Source organism: Manduca sexta, chromosome 25 (assembly GCF_014839805.1).
Source record: "Manduca sexta isolate Smith_Timp_Sample1 chromosome 25, JHU_Msex_v1.0, whole genome shotgun sequence".
Taxonomy (NCBI): Eukaryota; Metazoa; Arthropoda; class Insecta; order Lepidoptera; family Sphingidae; genus Manduca; species Manduca sexta.
In genome coordinates, this window is record NC_051139.1 from 6134031 (window position 1) to 6149942 (window position 15912).

The following is a 15912-nucleotide window of genomic DNA, read 5'->3' on the forward strand; positions in this document are numbered from 1 at the left end:
AACGATAATAATGCAGAGTAAATCTAAAAAAATAACATTGTTGAAGTCCTCTGAGTCAGTTTTCAATAAAAATTATGTAAATTTCAGATTTTGATTAACATAAATCTATCTTTCGAATTATTTTATTTCTGTGTATATTGGTTTTGTTTATGTAGTCCGTTAAAGGTTAATTATGCTTGTTCTTGTTCTGAGGTTAACACTACTAGTTACGCGGTATTGTACTATCCCTGACGCAATGTAAAAAATCCATGAAATCTTTGACGTATAATATTTATTTAAACATACATACATCGTGTAGGCAAGTACTTAAATTGTAAACTGAAATATTTAAAATTACAGCTCATGGGTAGACTGAAAGAGGGGGGCAGCTATCCCCCGGGCATTAACACTAATACATACTTTTGTATATAAATACTTTTATAATGTGTTGAATTATTGGAACTACCTACTTATATGAAATTTCCCTTTTGCCTAATGATCAAAGTTTGAGATTTACTCCCGATACGTTGAAACCGTCTGTGGTTCAACCTGGTTACGCCCATGCCCACGGGGTTCGAGTTTATTTTATTTACCAAAATATTATAAGTAATAAATCTGCATACCTGCGAAGTCGTTTGTTAGTTTAGGGGATTTATTAGTTCCAAATGGCTCTACATATTATTATGCCGAGTTCTAAACAAGAGCTGAAATAGAGAATGAGAAAAGTATAAAGTCGAGAGCACATGTTCCTCCCCCGACTCCCCCTCTCCCGTTAACATAGAGCAGAGCGTAATTGAGCGTACGGAATATTAGGAATGGAATTGGTGAATTCATTCAAATTTTAGAAACTGGGGAGGGGGGCGGGGATTCAGCTAGCCCTACCTTCCCCCACGTGGCGAAGCCCTTGGTTCTAAATTATCACTTATATTACAATTTCTTCACGTATGTAGTAAAGACGTCAGTAGTAATCAGTAGAAACAAAGGAAGCCACAACGACGTGAAAATAAAAAATATTGTAGTTTAATTATTCATTTATTTTTAACTTTTAGTACAAAATAAAACTAGTACACAGGGATACATCTCAAACCTAGCATTTGCAATGTTGAATAGTTCGAGGCTTACGACGATAAGTCTTCTCATTTGTACTATTTTAGACACTATAACGTCACAAAAATTAGCTCATATTTCCCATCAAAAATAAAATTAGTCAAAACTGAATAATGTAATCACTCCTCGAGTCAATCTGATCAAAAATAGTGTTTTAATGCCGTATTAACACTACATTACTATCGGTATCTACCTCAGAATCGACGTTTAGCTTACTTAATTTACAAATACATAATTTTGAGGTTTGGAGCGGCATTGATGAGTTTTTCAGGCACAATCAAACCAGTGCATTCCAATGTTCAAAATACATGAAACGACACATCTCATTATTGATAATGCTTAAAGTGTTCAATATACAATATTCCAATCGTTCGTTACATGAATTATTCTGTTCGTTTATGTATTACGAACATTCATACAATGTGCAATTTTATTCACTGACCACAAATTATTAACATTGCTCATTGTTTAACATTACTTTATTACACAATAATTTATATTTATGACGAATACTTACCTATAACGACATTACAGTGCACAGTAAAAAAATCCTAAAAAATAACTAATAAACCTCAGCGATTCTCACGTAAGTAAACATTTTCGAACACAACGAAAATGCGTTGTATCACTAATTATGCAATTTAAAATCACAACTTCATTTGGGGCTATATCAATCTACTGCAGATTCTGGTGTCGCATCTAATTTCGGTCTATTCTAATGTAACCGAAGCAGGCTAGCTTCACTATAAACATTTTACGTTTTGTGTTTTTCTAATCATTACGGTTTGGAAGTACAAATGTGCTATATACGTGGACCACTTTTAATTAGTTATAGTTCCCTATCCATTTCCTATTGCTTTTTAGAGATATTTTTATCTCCGTGTAAAAATAAGCTTATCGAAAAAGGCACGAAAACTTGGAGTGTCTTATTTTTTTATGAATTGTTACCCAGGTTTAGATCACATAAACTGTACCGGTAAACAATATTACGCGATAATATTGTTTTTACGTACAATATTCATAATCATATTATCCCAATACAAAAAGGTTAGGTATTACATAATTTATTATTTATTTACATACGAACTCCTTACGAGGCCCTTCCTTATTGCAGTTTTATTTTAGTGAAATTAAAATATTTGATAGACAAATAATTGATACATGATTATTAATGAAATCTTGCGTTAAAGAAACGTCATCCATAATTACTTATATTTTTGGTAAACCTTATTCCTAAGAGGCGGATAATCGTCATGAGCGAAAAATTAAGTTTATCTCTAATTACTAATAATAGCTTGCTCATTATCATAATGTCACAAACCAATTTATTACAATTCATTGCCTTATTTACAAATATTGATATATGATGCAACCCGTTAATAATCAAGAAACTTGAGTGAAAATAATTTACTACTTCTTCAAAACTACGGATTGTGTTCAAAAGATAAACCACTGTGCGCATAATAACCATGGTGACGTGATGTAATGGAATCTGCTTCTTTAATACAACAGTCACGGACTCACAGAACAAAAGGATACGGGAAGTGTCGCAAAGGTCTCTATGGAAGCGAATGGTTCCAAACTTATACAAAATATGCAAATGTATTAGATACAATACGTAAAAAAACAAGTATCTACACAATATTATGGTTGCAAAAAAAGACATCAAAAGAAAATACACAGGGACATCAATCTGCATAATGAAAATAGGCATTATAGTTACTCAATTAATCTAAGAATCTCTGAATGAGAAGTCGAAAATGAGTATAAAAATCAAGTAACGGGATACCGGGAAAAACTACGGAAATCAGTTTTACTTCCAATAAAATATTTATAGTGTGGTTTTCGATGCAACAATAGCCTCCTACAATTTGTTTGTAGTTTACAAGCCATAATTTTTATAAAATCTAGACCGCTTCACTTGGTGCTTCAGAGATGTAAAGAAACTTCACAAATGCCAGTACATTTGCAACACAATTTATATATCGCGAAAAGAACCCTTGATAACGGATCGACAATTTATTTTTAGATAATTGACGAGTCAGAAAATAAAGCAAGCAGACTAATAGTATCGGATATTTTATGAGTAATACCGCCATGTTTTATAAATGGTGTCTTGAAAACAAAAGCATTTAAAATGTTAGTAGTAATTTAACTTTCATTTATTCGACATTTACTTGAACATAGTAGTATAGAACACAATTCCACAGATTGAAATGAGGAAGTTTGTATCAGTAATTTTTAGATATGCCGAATATTTCGAAGTCGAATGATCTGGGTGGACATAATTAGTACATGGCTCCTCGTCGAAACCTGATTTACGTGGAAGTTTCTCGAGCAAGAATCTATCAGAAAGTTCTTGTTTTAAGAACCGGTGTTATGAATATGAAATTGTCGCCTACATCTGCTTCACAAAATTATAATTAAGGCGAAAAAATGAAGCCAATTATATGTATGTCGATCGACGTAATCTCTCTGTCGCTCTGATAATTTTCCTTGCAATTAGACTTCCTTTATTAAAATTAATAAGGCAGTATGTATGTGTATAACAGAATAGGCTAAACCTACGTATAGGTTTTGAAGACTGTAAATATATTTTACCAGCACTGAAGACTAAAACCAATATATTTCTACCAAAAACAATAAAACTTGGATAATTTCATAACCAATGAATATCATGATAATAATATATTTAGCTTATTAGTGTAAAATGTGTGCTTTCAATGGTATTTTTATACAATATTTACAGCATCGACAGACTAATTTAGTCTCATATGCGGAAAAATGTGACTTTAATGTATTCCGAATGAAAAATAAAACCAATATGCCGAAAATTACATACACACTAGTCACACGTCAAAGATTTGTCCTCGCATTAATATTGCTTCAAATGATAGGCACGGAATCAAAAGATTATGTCCATAAATTAATTCCATACTGTAAGCCTGTGCGCTGTATCACTAAAGCACACGACGCGATACTATGTTCACTTCATATCTACAATTATACACGGATGAGCAAGGTGATGATTATAATCCAATAAAAAAATATATCATTTAAACTATTCTAATGCCAATGCGTCTTGAATCGCATTATTACAATATTTAATCGCGGTTGGGATATTCCGTAAAGTTAAACGATGGATAACTCCAGTCTAATGTAAGGCAACAATGGCTTCTGCAACTTCATACTTCATCAACTTTTTTACACGAATGTTGCTAACAGCCACGTAGTAGTGGGTACCTATGGTACATATCAGTTTGTTTATTATGTCATTAATATAACTTATATACGCAAGATGCGAGGTCAGCAGATGATTTTGAAATAACGTAGAACAATTATACAATCAATGATGTCCATTTAATATTAAATTCGGCTGATCGAAATACGTTCTAGCGGTTTTTTGTATATTTCCATAACGTTATTAAAATTCCTATTCCCTAATAGTTGCAATATACTCCATTATAGCATTTTAAAAAGCTGTAAAAATGCTCAACAATTCACATTTACTTCCTTTGATCACTTATTAAGTAAGTCCAAAATTAATACAATAATTTAACAGAACTTAATATGAAAACCGAATAGTGGCATAAAAGATTAGCCTCATCCTATCAGCTTCTAAAGGCAGTGTCTGTAGATTATGAAATGAGCCTTTTAAAACAAAAAGTAGACGTTATTGCCAAATGCATGGAAGACTCAATTTAGTAGCACAGTTAACCAGGATAACACCATCTAAACGTAAAAATACAGTTACATTCGTTTGCTACATCAGCTAAAGAATAGTTAATTTTGAGGATTTCTTTTCGGAAATACAAATCATTCATAACAACTTACTTTATTACATCACTAGATTTGTATACTAGGGCGATCATTATCGAAAGTATCATTATGGTAAGAAAATCCCTAGCTCTTGTAAGCTTAATTTTATGTATCAAACCCTATAACAAGAGTGCGTAACGTTAAGAAATGCAGTCTAGCGTGTTACTAACAAATTATATTTTCAATTACGCCTTTCTGACGCTTCCACGAATATCTTTGTACAAAAATGTATATTTTATTATTTAAATTAAATTTTTCACTTAAGTAATTCAAAACCTGTAAGGCGCTACACCTAATTGTTAAAATATTAAGTGCGTTCAATTTCATGATATACGTACGCAACGTGGGTATGGACTGTATTATATAAAGTCGAGATTATTATCCACATCAATTGCTTATCAACGTATCTAACATGACATCAAAACTAAAGATTTGCCAAAGAAATGATTCACATTATTCAGACTGAGCCTTTCTGTAACATCGAAAAACAAAACACATAAAACAACAAACATTCATCGAACGACCGGCGCAAAGACGATCCGCTGCGTCATCAAATCATGTAATTCAGATTCTATTACCTAAATGAACACATGAAATACAATCCGTCATGGCGCGTTCGACTTCGGAGCGCTCAAACGGAACGGCGATATAAATCTACTTTTAAATAATTACACTTCCTAAACGTAAAATAAACTCAATAATATACATAATTACATTATATATTCGAAAATATAACAAAAATCCACAGTCAACATGCGAGAACCGACGGATGGCGACGCACACACTGCGTCCACAGTTCACTCACGGAGGCGGGCCGGCAGCGAGCGTGCGCGCCGCCCGGCGTGGCGCTACGAGCTGCGGCCGCCGCGCACCGCTCGCCCCGCGCGCCCCGCGCACCCGCGGGCCGCTCCCACTCCACCGCCGCCGGCGGCGCCGCGCCGCTCCACGCGCCCCAGCGCTCGCGGCGGAAGAACCGCTTCTTGAAGTGGTGCGCCGGCAGCGGCGACGGCGAGCGCGCCTCGCCCGCCCCGCCCGCCGCGCCCGCGCCCTCCCCCGGCGCCGCGCCCGCGCCGCCTGCCGCACACGCGCCCGCCCCGGCCGCGGCGCCCGCCGGCCGCGCGGCCTGCACGCCCTGCGCCGCCTCGCCGTGCCCGATGCCGGAGTCCGGCGACGTGTTACACGCCTCGTCGGATCGCCGACGCTTGTCTTCCATAGCCGTTGAAGCGAACGAAATTATTTGATCGAATCGAAAGGCAATTCTATCTTGCCATTTACTCTCGTCGACCTCTTCGCCGCCTTCGCCTTCTGAAATAATTACATTTCTCGACTTAATTTTGCTGACGTCACTTTATCTCTGTTAGACTATACGGTACAAAGAAGATACACTACCTTGTAGCCGTGAACCGTCAGGCAATTCATCAACTAAAGGCGTCGAAGTGTTCGAGTGTGGATCGGGTGGCGGCGTTCGACGACGAGATGCGTCGTCCTGTTCGCCGCTCCCGCCGCTCCCCGGGGGGCCGCTACTGTTTCCCGGACCGGGCGCACCATTGCGGCCACGCCAGTATTCCGAGGCGAGGACTCGCGCTTGTAAACACGCAGCAAGTCCTAAAATATTTTTAATAAATATAAATATTTTATCTTATCTTACTTTTTTAATATTATAAACACGAAAGTTAGTTAAGAGATTTGGGTCAGGGATGTTATGGAGCTCCGTAACCGTAACCGAAACTATCTGACATCCGAAATAAAAATATATCCGAAACCGTAACCGTATCCGTTACAAAAGTTTCGGATAAGTTACGAATAATATGTTACGACAGGGCCCTTATTCTGTATGATAGTGTAAACGCGTAACGCGGCCGTGTCATGTTATCTTTGAGAAATGTGCGTGGAATGGTATTCTGTAAGCCAAATTTCTATAGTCCTAAACATGATGTGTTGTGTTACGTGCTTGTTAAGCACTGTTAACGTGCGGGGTTGAGAATAAGGCCCCAGGTTTTGTTTCACTGCTCGCGCGCCACGTGAATTTTACTCAACTCATTCATAAATAGTCATTTTTTTATTTATGAGTAGATACTTCATTTAATAAAGTGAAGTATATAAAAGTGTTGTGTTACGTACTAAATTGATTCATAAGGTCGAAATGCGTCTAAAGTCGAGGTTAATTAGACATTTTTTTATCAAGTTAATGTAAATTTTGCAAAATGTAAACAGTGTGATAAAAACTTTTCACGGAGAAGAGGTGGCACTACTTCACTGAATTTTCATCTCAAATCAAAACTCTCTCAATTAGTTCATCGATAATTACTTATTAATCAACGATGAGGACAAACGATAGTTTGTAATCGACGCTCTACTGTATTACATACTATTTTGAATTTTTATTTAACTTTAATCTAATATCCGTAACCGTATCCGAAACCGATATAATTTAATTCCTATATCCATATTCGTATCCATATCCGAAATTTCATATCCATAACATCCCTGATTTGGGTGTTAATAACAGTTTATGTTTATAACATCTAAATCTAATAAAACAATAATTAAACACAAAAACCGTTAAAAGAATTTTAAATATGACTTGGCATTGTAATGTCATAGAGCCTACTTTTGAACTCAGAAAAGCCTGTAGTGGCACTGGTAAACCGATGGAAATTTTTTACCTCAGTCGAGCTGCGAGAAACACCTTGTATGATATAAAAATATATTTGTCGCTCATTTATTACCAAATTCGAGGAACGATGAAGCTACTCTCATCTAAAAATGTGCTAAACTATGTTTGTGGGTAAATAGAGAACACTTACCCTCGAGCGGTTGATGTGAGGCAGCCGGCTCGTGATAACGCGCTGCGCTCATGTTGACGGCCGCGTTTATGATGCTCTGATTGGAGATCTCTAGTGTGCGTTCGATTTCGCCGTTGACGAGGTCGCCTATGGTGCGAGCTCCCGGCGCCGCCAGACGCTCCTGCGAGAGATGGCGCCGTAGTGCTAATTTCGCAGGAGATACCTGATTCCAAAAACCGAATTAAAACAATATCGTGGTGGCTCTTAAAGAATAAAAAAAATATATATTTAGCGAGGAAAACGAGAAAAATACCTGAGTGTAATCGGGTTGCGATATATGGTGATGGCGCAAATCAGGCGGACGCGGGTCGTGGTGTGCGGTCGGCAGGCGCGGCGGCTCGCGACGGTCGAACTGGTAGCGCTCGCGACGGAAGTCACGCGCCGCACTGCGCGGGTATGAGGGCGAGGGCGCAGGCGCGGGCGGGGCGCTGGCGGGCGGCACGGCGCGCGGCGGGTAGGCGCCGCCGCCTGGCTGTCGCACGTAGCCGTTGCCGTACCCGTGCGTGGGCGTCGGCTGCCGCGACGCCTTACGCTGCTCCTGGTCCTCGTTCAGCACCGAAGTGATTATGCTCTTTAGCCGGTCTTCAAAGTTAATTACCTTCGGTGATTCCTGCACTTTGGCGACTACGTTGAGGGGCTTCTGTGGTTTGACGGGCGACTGTCGATGGGCGAGCGCAGGCTGCGGCGGCGCGGGGCGCTGCGGCTGCGGCTGCGCTCGGAGGATGGGCGTGGCAGCTTTACTGCTCCGATGGTCGCCGTGCCGCTCGGAGTCTCTCACGTACCCATTCACTATAACGTTAGGTTTTATGATCTTCCCCGCCTCGATCTGACGCCCGGTTTCGAGAATTTTCTGCGCGAGGATTTCTGGGTTCTGTTCCTCAATTTTCCCTACGTCCGGAACGTCAGGCCACTCCTGCGATCTTGATCTGTGCTCCCTTGACTTTCTTGGCTTCGAATTGACAGTATGGGGTTTCACGGTAGCAACGGGCACTGACGGCACTGACGCTTTTTGTTCACTAGCTCTTTCCATTTGGATGATTTCATTTTGAAGATGGCCGACTTGTGCGTGTAGCCTTTTTCGGTGCGCTAATGTTGCCGATATCTCTTTTAAAATACAATCATGGGCTATGTTCTGCGTAATTTCAACATCAGGTGGTATATGTCCCATTTGACGATACTTTTCTGTGATTTCAAATGTTCTTTGTTTCACGAGCACAGTTTGTTCTGCTTCTATATTATTAACCTAAAAAATAGACAAACATGGAATTTGACCAAAACAACGTTTTATTTAAGAACAAGACAAATAATAAAAAAAAATCATCTGACGGGTTATTCTTAAAAAGAAATTTAACATTCAATCTATTTTGTGATGATGTCAAACAATCGTAACGTTTTATCGGTATCGTTATAACTACTATAAAACAATTTTGTAAATTTTTTGTTCCAATTGACTTTCAGAAATTTTACCTGAGATTGTAGTTTACTAGCTTTGCTTTGCAGCTCTTTATGTCTGCCGACGATCTCCTTAGCTTTAGCCAGCAAATCAACCGTGTTGTTAGCGTGGATGCCCAGTTCACTCATGCGAGCCTTCAGTAACGCCACACTGTCGCTAATCAGCACATTGATTTGTTTATCTAATTGCGATGCTCGAGATTTTAATTTTTGATTTCTTTCCTGTAGACAATAAACATAATTTTAAATTCATAATTATTGTATAATTACAATAATTATGAAGCCAGTTATCATAAAAAGTTCACAGTATTAAAGCGATAAAAGAGAACAGTAACGTTTGTATCACCTTTTCTTTGTCGATCTGTTGTCGAATCTCTGTTGCGTATTCGGGCGTGTTCATGCGCTGTATGAAAGCGAGGTACTGGTCACGGAACATGTCGAGCAGCAGCTGCAGGCTGTAGGGCGTGTGCGGCGAGCGCGGGATGTCCAGCTCCGAGTGCAGTCGCTCGGCCGGCTGCAGCTGCACACCCAGTGCCGACAGCCGCTGTCCCACGCAGCCCGGCGGAGGCGCTGTCACCTGACACACACAGACACAGCCCTATATTTTAACATCAATTCGGGCTCGTACGCAATTGGTGTTTTGCAGTTTATTTTTAACGTTATATAATCTAGGACATCATTTATATGATAAAGGCATATCCAGAATTACAGATATTACGGTTATCTATTTCCTAAAGGTCGCCAAAATTGAAGTTGTTTATCTCAAGTATTTAGTATAATTATTTGATCGAGTTGTGTGGTGTGTGGTATGACTCACGGCGCCGTTGTGTATGGTGGAGGCGAGCGTGGTGGAGTGCAGCAGGTCGAGGCCGGCGATGGCGGCGGGCGCGGCGCGCCGTCGCTTGGCGCGCGCCGCTCTCCGCCGCGCGCCGCCCGCACTCGCCGCGCGCTTGTTCGACGTGCGCCGGCTGCGGTCTGCACACAGACGTACACATTCATACACTACTTGTAAAATATATTGTTCCTGGCTAACTTCCTCATTTTTTTACTATATTTATCTACATTTTCCTGTATATACAGGAGATACTGCAATATTGCATAACAGAGAGTACAGATAGAAGTTATACAAATTTATAAATTAACATACTTCAGACCTTTGTGCTAGAGTGACAGTCCCAGAAATTCTACCAGTAGAGACGTTATTAAACAGGTATGATTATGTGGTGGCCCATAGGCCATCTAATCTAATCTTGGCACACCTGTTATGTCTGATATCATAGTATTTTTACTTCTGTACTGTCATCACCTTCCTCAACAAGCACTTTGGAATGTGCGGATACCATAGAAATCGCCAGAAAAATTAATAAAAGTTTCTCGCATATTCAAAAATGAGCAAGCGCGACACAATTGTGTCACGAGTAATGAGCGTCGGGCAGGAGTACTGACTGGAGTCGGAGGAGGAGGCCCAGGGCGCGCCCCACTCGCGCGGCGCGGGCTCGGGGCCGGGCGGCGCGTCGTCGGTGCCGCTGGACTCCTCGTCGCTCTCGTCGCTGGAGCGGCGCACGACGCGTCGCTTGGCCACCGCCGCGCGAGCGCGCGTCCGTCCGTTCTCTCCCCTGAACCAACCATTATTGTTCATTAATTTCCAGAGACCACATTTGCAGGATTTTATAATAACTTACTTGATTATAACGATCTGACAAAAAGTGATGACAACCATTATCCTATTACGTCAGCACTCATGAGGGGCTGGCTTTAAATGCAGTTGCCACATGTTTAACAAAATCAATGAAAACGCTGTCTGTTCATATGGATTCATATTTTTATTGACACAACTAATAACAATACCCGTATCTACATTTTTGATTTTGTTAGTTTGTACAAAGTATGTTTATATTTCCAATAATATACTATACACATAACAAAGGCCTCTATTTAGTTAGAAATTCATTCCCACATTAAATATAAAAATAAAACTGACAACTATGTTCTCAGTATTTCATCACTAAATATTAAATTATATCTTAGTTTTTTCCAAAAAATACTTTGTCACACTCATAAGAAGTATGAGAATTCCGTGACCTTAAATTTGTTAGATGGTTAGAATACTAATGAACTAAGGTGCCATAATATTATTACAACAATAACATCATCCACTTTAATAGCGACTAACCAAATACTTATCCAAATCAAAACTGTTCGCCCAATCACAACCATGTGTTTGCTTTAAGGCTTAAATATACTATTGCACCTGTAGCATGTTCAATATGGTGGCAATTTCAATTCCTATTTCAAGAAAAATGATTGTGTAAACCGTAAATATTTGTTGCTAGTCCGAATGTTACATTTGAGTCTATCAATTTATGATGCCTACATCACAACACTACCTTCATGTGTACCAACACTACATGCATATATTTTTTTACCTATCATTTTGGTTACAATACAGTTTGAACTCTAGAGACAATATTTCGATTAAGTATTCTGGTCCAATCATAATTTTAATTATATTTGTAAGTATATTGAAAGAATCATTACAAATGGAAATGTGCCAACATAAAATTTAGTTTGGCAATAGACATTCGGAAGCATGTATATAGTAAGTATGAGGGTGGTGGTGGTGTGTTCACCTAACGGTCCGGGGGCGCGCCACCTTGCCCCTGCGCTCGGGCAGCGAGCCGGTGCTGTGGTTGCTGTTGCCGTTGAGCAGGTCGGGCGTGGGCTGGCGCGTGGGCGGCGCGCTCAGGTGCCGCTTGCCGCTGCCCTCGCCCTCCTCACACCCGTTGTGCGAACCCTACAGCACAACAACAGTTATGTCTCACTACTCACTACTCAACACGTGCTTATAACAATGTTAGTATTTAACAAGCAGCCAAGGCGCCGGCAGTTGAGTGATGCTCACTCGCGCCAAACGAGGTATGAGTGACGCATTGCCTGCTTTATTGCGTAGAATGTAACATGTTATTTCATCTAACACATTGGTTACCATACTGATTAGTAAAGTACCTGTGTCAATAACAACAAACCACCCACTAATTGTAAAATATGATTTCCTCACGTAAGCACAATGGGACACAGATGGTAATCAATATGTAAAAGCAAAATTAATTTGTTACATTTAATCTATTTACAACCTCCATACATCCAGTGTCAAATGAGACTATTGTGAGGACTGTTTCTCCTTGGTAGCCCACAGAATATTTGTACCAAATGTCTGGAACGCCGTTGAATGAAACCATTTGAAATGCTCCACGAGTTACTTGTTGACTACTACAATGTACTGAAAACATCGTATTATGAGGTAAAATGCTCTTCTTTATTATAGAACCCCTTGCCATATATACGTAATAAAATGTAAAAAGAAAATGCTATTTGCCATATCCATATACTATGCTATCTACAATTGCATGCTTTAAAAAGCATTGTTATGCTAGAGATAAACGCAAATTTAAAGAGCTACCAGTACATTAAAATTTTAAACTTATTAGTACAAAAGGAGTACTAAATAAAAATATAGTAATTAAAATGCTGAATGCAGCAAACGAAACAATTGCAACAATGCCATGACGTCCCACTTTAGAGCGCAGTCCTACGCTTCTGTTACGGATGGGACTTTCAGCAATAATTAACCACACTGGCCCATTGTGGAGAACGCGAATTTAGCGCAATGACAATATAGGTACTTTAAATATTAAAACTAATTAAAATGTTCATAGTTTAAGTAGACAACTATTTTTGGGTCAACTACAATTTCATTATTCCAATCAGAATACTGTTATTGTGGTGACGGCCTGTTTGAAAGAACCTAGTAATATCTAGGTCATCATTTTTATATCCAAATGGACGTCTCAAAGACACAGAGACACGGAATTTTTAACCGACTCCAAAGAAGAGAGGTTATTAACAATAACTTCCGCCCTCTTCGTCTAGGAATTTATATTACAAAACATACAAATAAATGTTACTTATTCTATATTCATTGTTTATCTTTAATATCACATGTATACATTGTTTTAATAACTTTTAAATTCCTAATACGCACAACAAATGTTTAGTAGCCATTTAAAAAAATTATAACTTATGATTCCACAAACAATGCCAGTATAGTAGAATATAATTAAAAAAAAAACGAAACTACTAAATAAAAAGAAAGAACTTTTAACCGCATGTCTCTGATATAAACATTATGAGACTACCTGGTCCAGTATTACAAAGGTTGTAATACCCGATGACTTAACAACTTCATACACTGTACTCGCAGGCAACCACTTCTGTACAAAATGAATAAATTTGTAAACATTTAGTTGGCTATCGATCCGTCATACCAAGCTCCTCTATTGTCTTTGGTGGAATTAGTAATGAGTTCAGGTCTGCAACTTATAATTCAACAATACTTGAAAACTAATTAGTGTCTGCATTTCATATTATGCTTGTTCAGTGACTACACTAAATTAATGTGCAGTGCACCTTAAAAAATGTGAACGACTTGAGCCGCTAATATAGCACAACAGTATTCATAAACTAGGTTTTATCTCAATGTTATAAAGAATTTATTTAATAAATAAGGAATGTATATATGAACTAGCAGGATCTCAGACTATTTTAAAGATCTGATACGAAATATCAAACTTCAAAGGTGGTAATTTGTAACTTGCAACGAAATGGCGAGATCGGGCCGGTAACTGTTCCTATATATAGAAATAACTCACCAGGTAAAAATAATCCAAAATTAAAATTAAAGAAAATATGAATAATCAGGTGTTGGTCGCGGATTCACGCGTGTGAAGGCTTTTCCTACTACAAAACTCCCTAATATACAGAAAGACGACAGCGCAAACTTTCTTAAAAAAATCCCATAGTAACAAATTACTGATTTAAAAATAGTAGGTAATGTACTAATCCATCTATCTGTGTAAATCAAATTTCGTTCTTATCTGTATAGTAATTGTTACTGCGTTATTTCTAACAAATATCCAAACGTTTTTACGAACTTTCAATTTTATAATATTGGTAAGAAGTATGATAAGATTATAATATGTGTAAGATTAGATAAGAAGTAATACTGCAATAGAAATATGTTCCGGATGAAAATTTAAAATACAGACACGTAATAAGATTTTCCCTGAGTGAACCCATAAATCTGGATTTTGTTGCTGTAAACTGAACCAGGACCTTAGCCCTCATGTAGAAATGAAATCCAGAAATAATGTTCAAGAACTTCCTCCATGGTTCCTCCCAACTTGACCTGTGTACCTGCAAGCTGACTGACAACAGTACTACAATCTTCATTGTTTTTACCGATGTTATTATTTTGACTAGTTTATGGCTGCCAGATAAAATAATGACTAGACTGTTATAAATGCTTCATCATAAAGTTTGTTCTACAAATGGTATATAAAAACATGTTGTGCGTAAAATTTAAGAATTAAATATTCTGTTATTGAAATAATGTTCTACTCAACAGGAAAGATATATCTCGCAAAAATTCTCCATTGTCGAGTTGACATGTCTTATTTTTGTAATATTTCGGCGCATGATTGCAAAAGTACAGACGGGCCAAAATCCCTAACTTGATCATGGGCAACGCTGATTGAACTTTTCTTAAAATATATGTTGCTTTATATGGAAATGTACTTTCACAATCTGCAGCTGGGTTAATAATACTTGGAATATGTAAAGTGACTGGAACAGACCCTTTTGCTGACCTTGAGTTTCGGATTTTTCAGTCTTTGAAAGTATCTCTCCAATTTGGTCCTATCTATAATATGTAAATAATAAGAGACTGGTTTCCCCGTCCAAGACACGGAGCCTTTCAGTGGAGACATCTCGCTGACGTGCATGATGGTCCCAATATCACTCAGGTTTCTGTCTGTTATCCTAAAGTTCAGCGGGCAGAAGCTCTTCGACGATACTATCTTCGCTCCATCCTTCAAATCCGCAAATCTTTCCTTCAACTGATGGTCGACGTTGGGCCCAAACGCAAAGTTATTAACGAACACAATTGTTGCTGCGTTTATTTTTTCTCTATGTTCATCCATTAAAAAATCGCCCTTAATTAATTTGTATTCCCCAAATTTTTTGCCATACCATCTCATCCATGTTCGAAAATAAACATCCATACTCTGGAAAAAATATAACGTTGATAATTATAGTTTATTGACATCTCTCCTCTTTCTAACAACTATTAAAAATATTTTATTATAACTCATACCTCGGCATATTTACTAGGTACTTCAGCCTTCTCAACGCCGAGGCATATCCGGCAAGGCGTCGCGGCCGCCATCTGCAGCACCACTTGGCCCACACCAGAGCCCAAGTCGACGAACACATCGTCAGCTGTTATTTCGATTTGATCTATCATCTGACACACCAACTCGTACGATGTTTCGCCGTACACCTGGATAATAAACAAAAGTTATGATTTCAATAATAAAAGCTGAAGGGACAAAGACGTGGCCCCACGTCGCGCAATTTATTACTACTAAAATTTTAAATCTGACAGTCTTTGAAGATGTTTAGGGGATGAGGAGTTCAATCCCAAATAAATAGAGTTAGAAAACTCGCTCATATTGTTGCTGGATTTGGGAGTCGAACCCAGGACTTCTTAATTCACAATGTATGAAGAGTGCCGTCAGAACAAGGAAGCAATTAGATGTTAGCAGGTGATTATTAAATAATTCTGGTTTACAATTTTGATATTTACCAGAGA

The 15912-nt window shown here is 38.5% G+C and overlaps 1 protein-coding gene across 3 annotated transcripts in view; it reads right to left on the bottom strand.

Moving 5' to 3' along the window:
• Positions 1-992: 992 nt before the first annotated feature.
• The window catches only part of LOC115444971 (histone-lysine N-methyltransferase, H3 lysine-79 specific), a 33087-nt gene continuing 18167 nt past the window's right edge, over positions 993-15912 (bottom strand). The window contains exons 5-15 of one of the 3 annotated variants that reach the window (XM_037442741.1): positions 15415-15600; positions 14909-15325; positions 11834-11997; positions 10650-10819; positions 10021-10178; positions 9550-9780; positions 9219-9425; positions 8005-8994; positions 7713-7914; positions 6295-6510; positions 993-6210 (exon numbers count right to left, since the gene is read on the bottom strand). In XM_037442741.1, the coding sequence (XP_037298638.1) occupies positions 5654-6210; positions 6295-6510; positions 7713-7914; positions 8005-8994; positions 9219-9425; positions 9550-9780; positions 10021-10178; positions 10650-10819; positions 11834-11997; positions 14909-15325; positions 15415-15600 (3498 nt within the window). In that variant the 3' untranslated portion in view covers positions 993-5653. Of the gene's footprint in view, positions 6211-6294; positions 6511-7712; positions 7915-8004; positions 8995-9218; positions 9426-9549; positions 9781-10020; positions 10179-10649; positions 10820-11833; positions 11998-14896; positions 15326-15414; positions 15601-15912 lie in introns of all 3 variants that reach the window. The other 2 variants (XM_037442742.1, XM_037442740.1) reach the window with 2 other exon arrangements.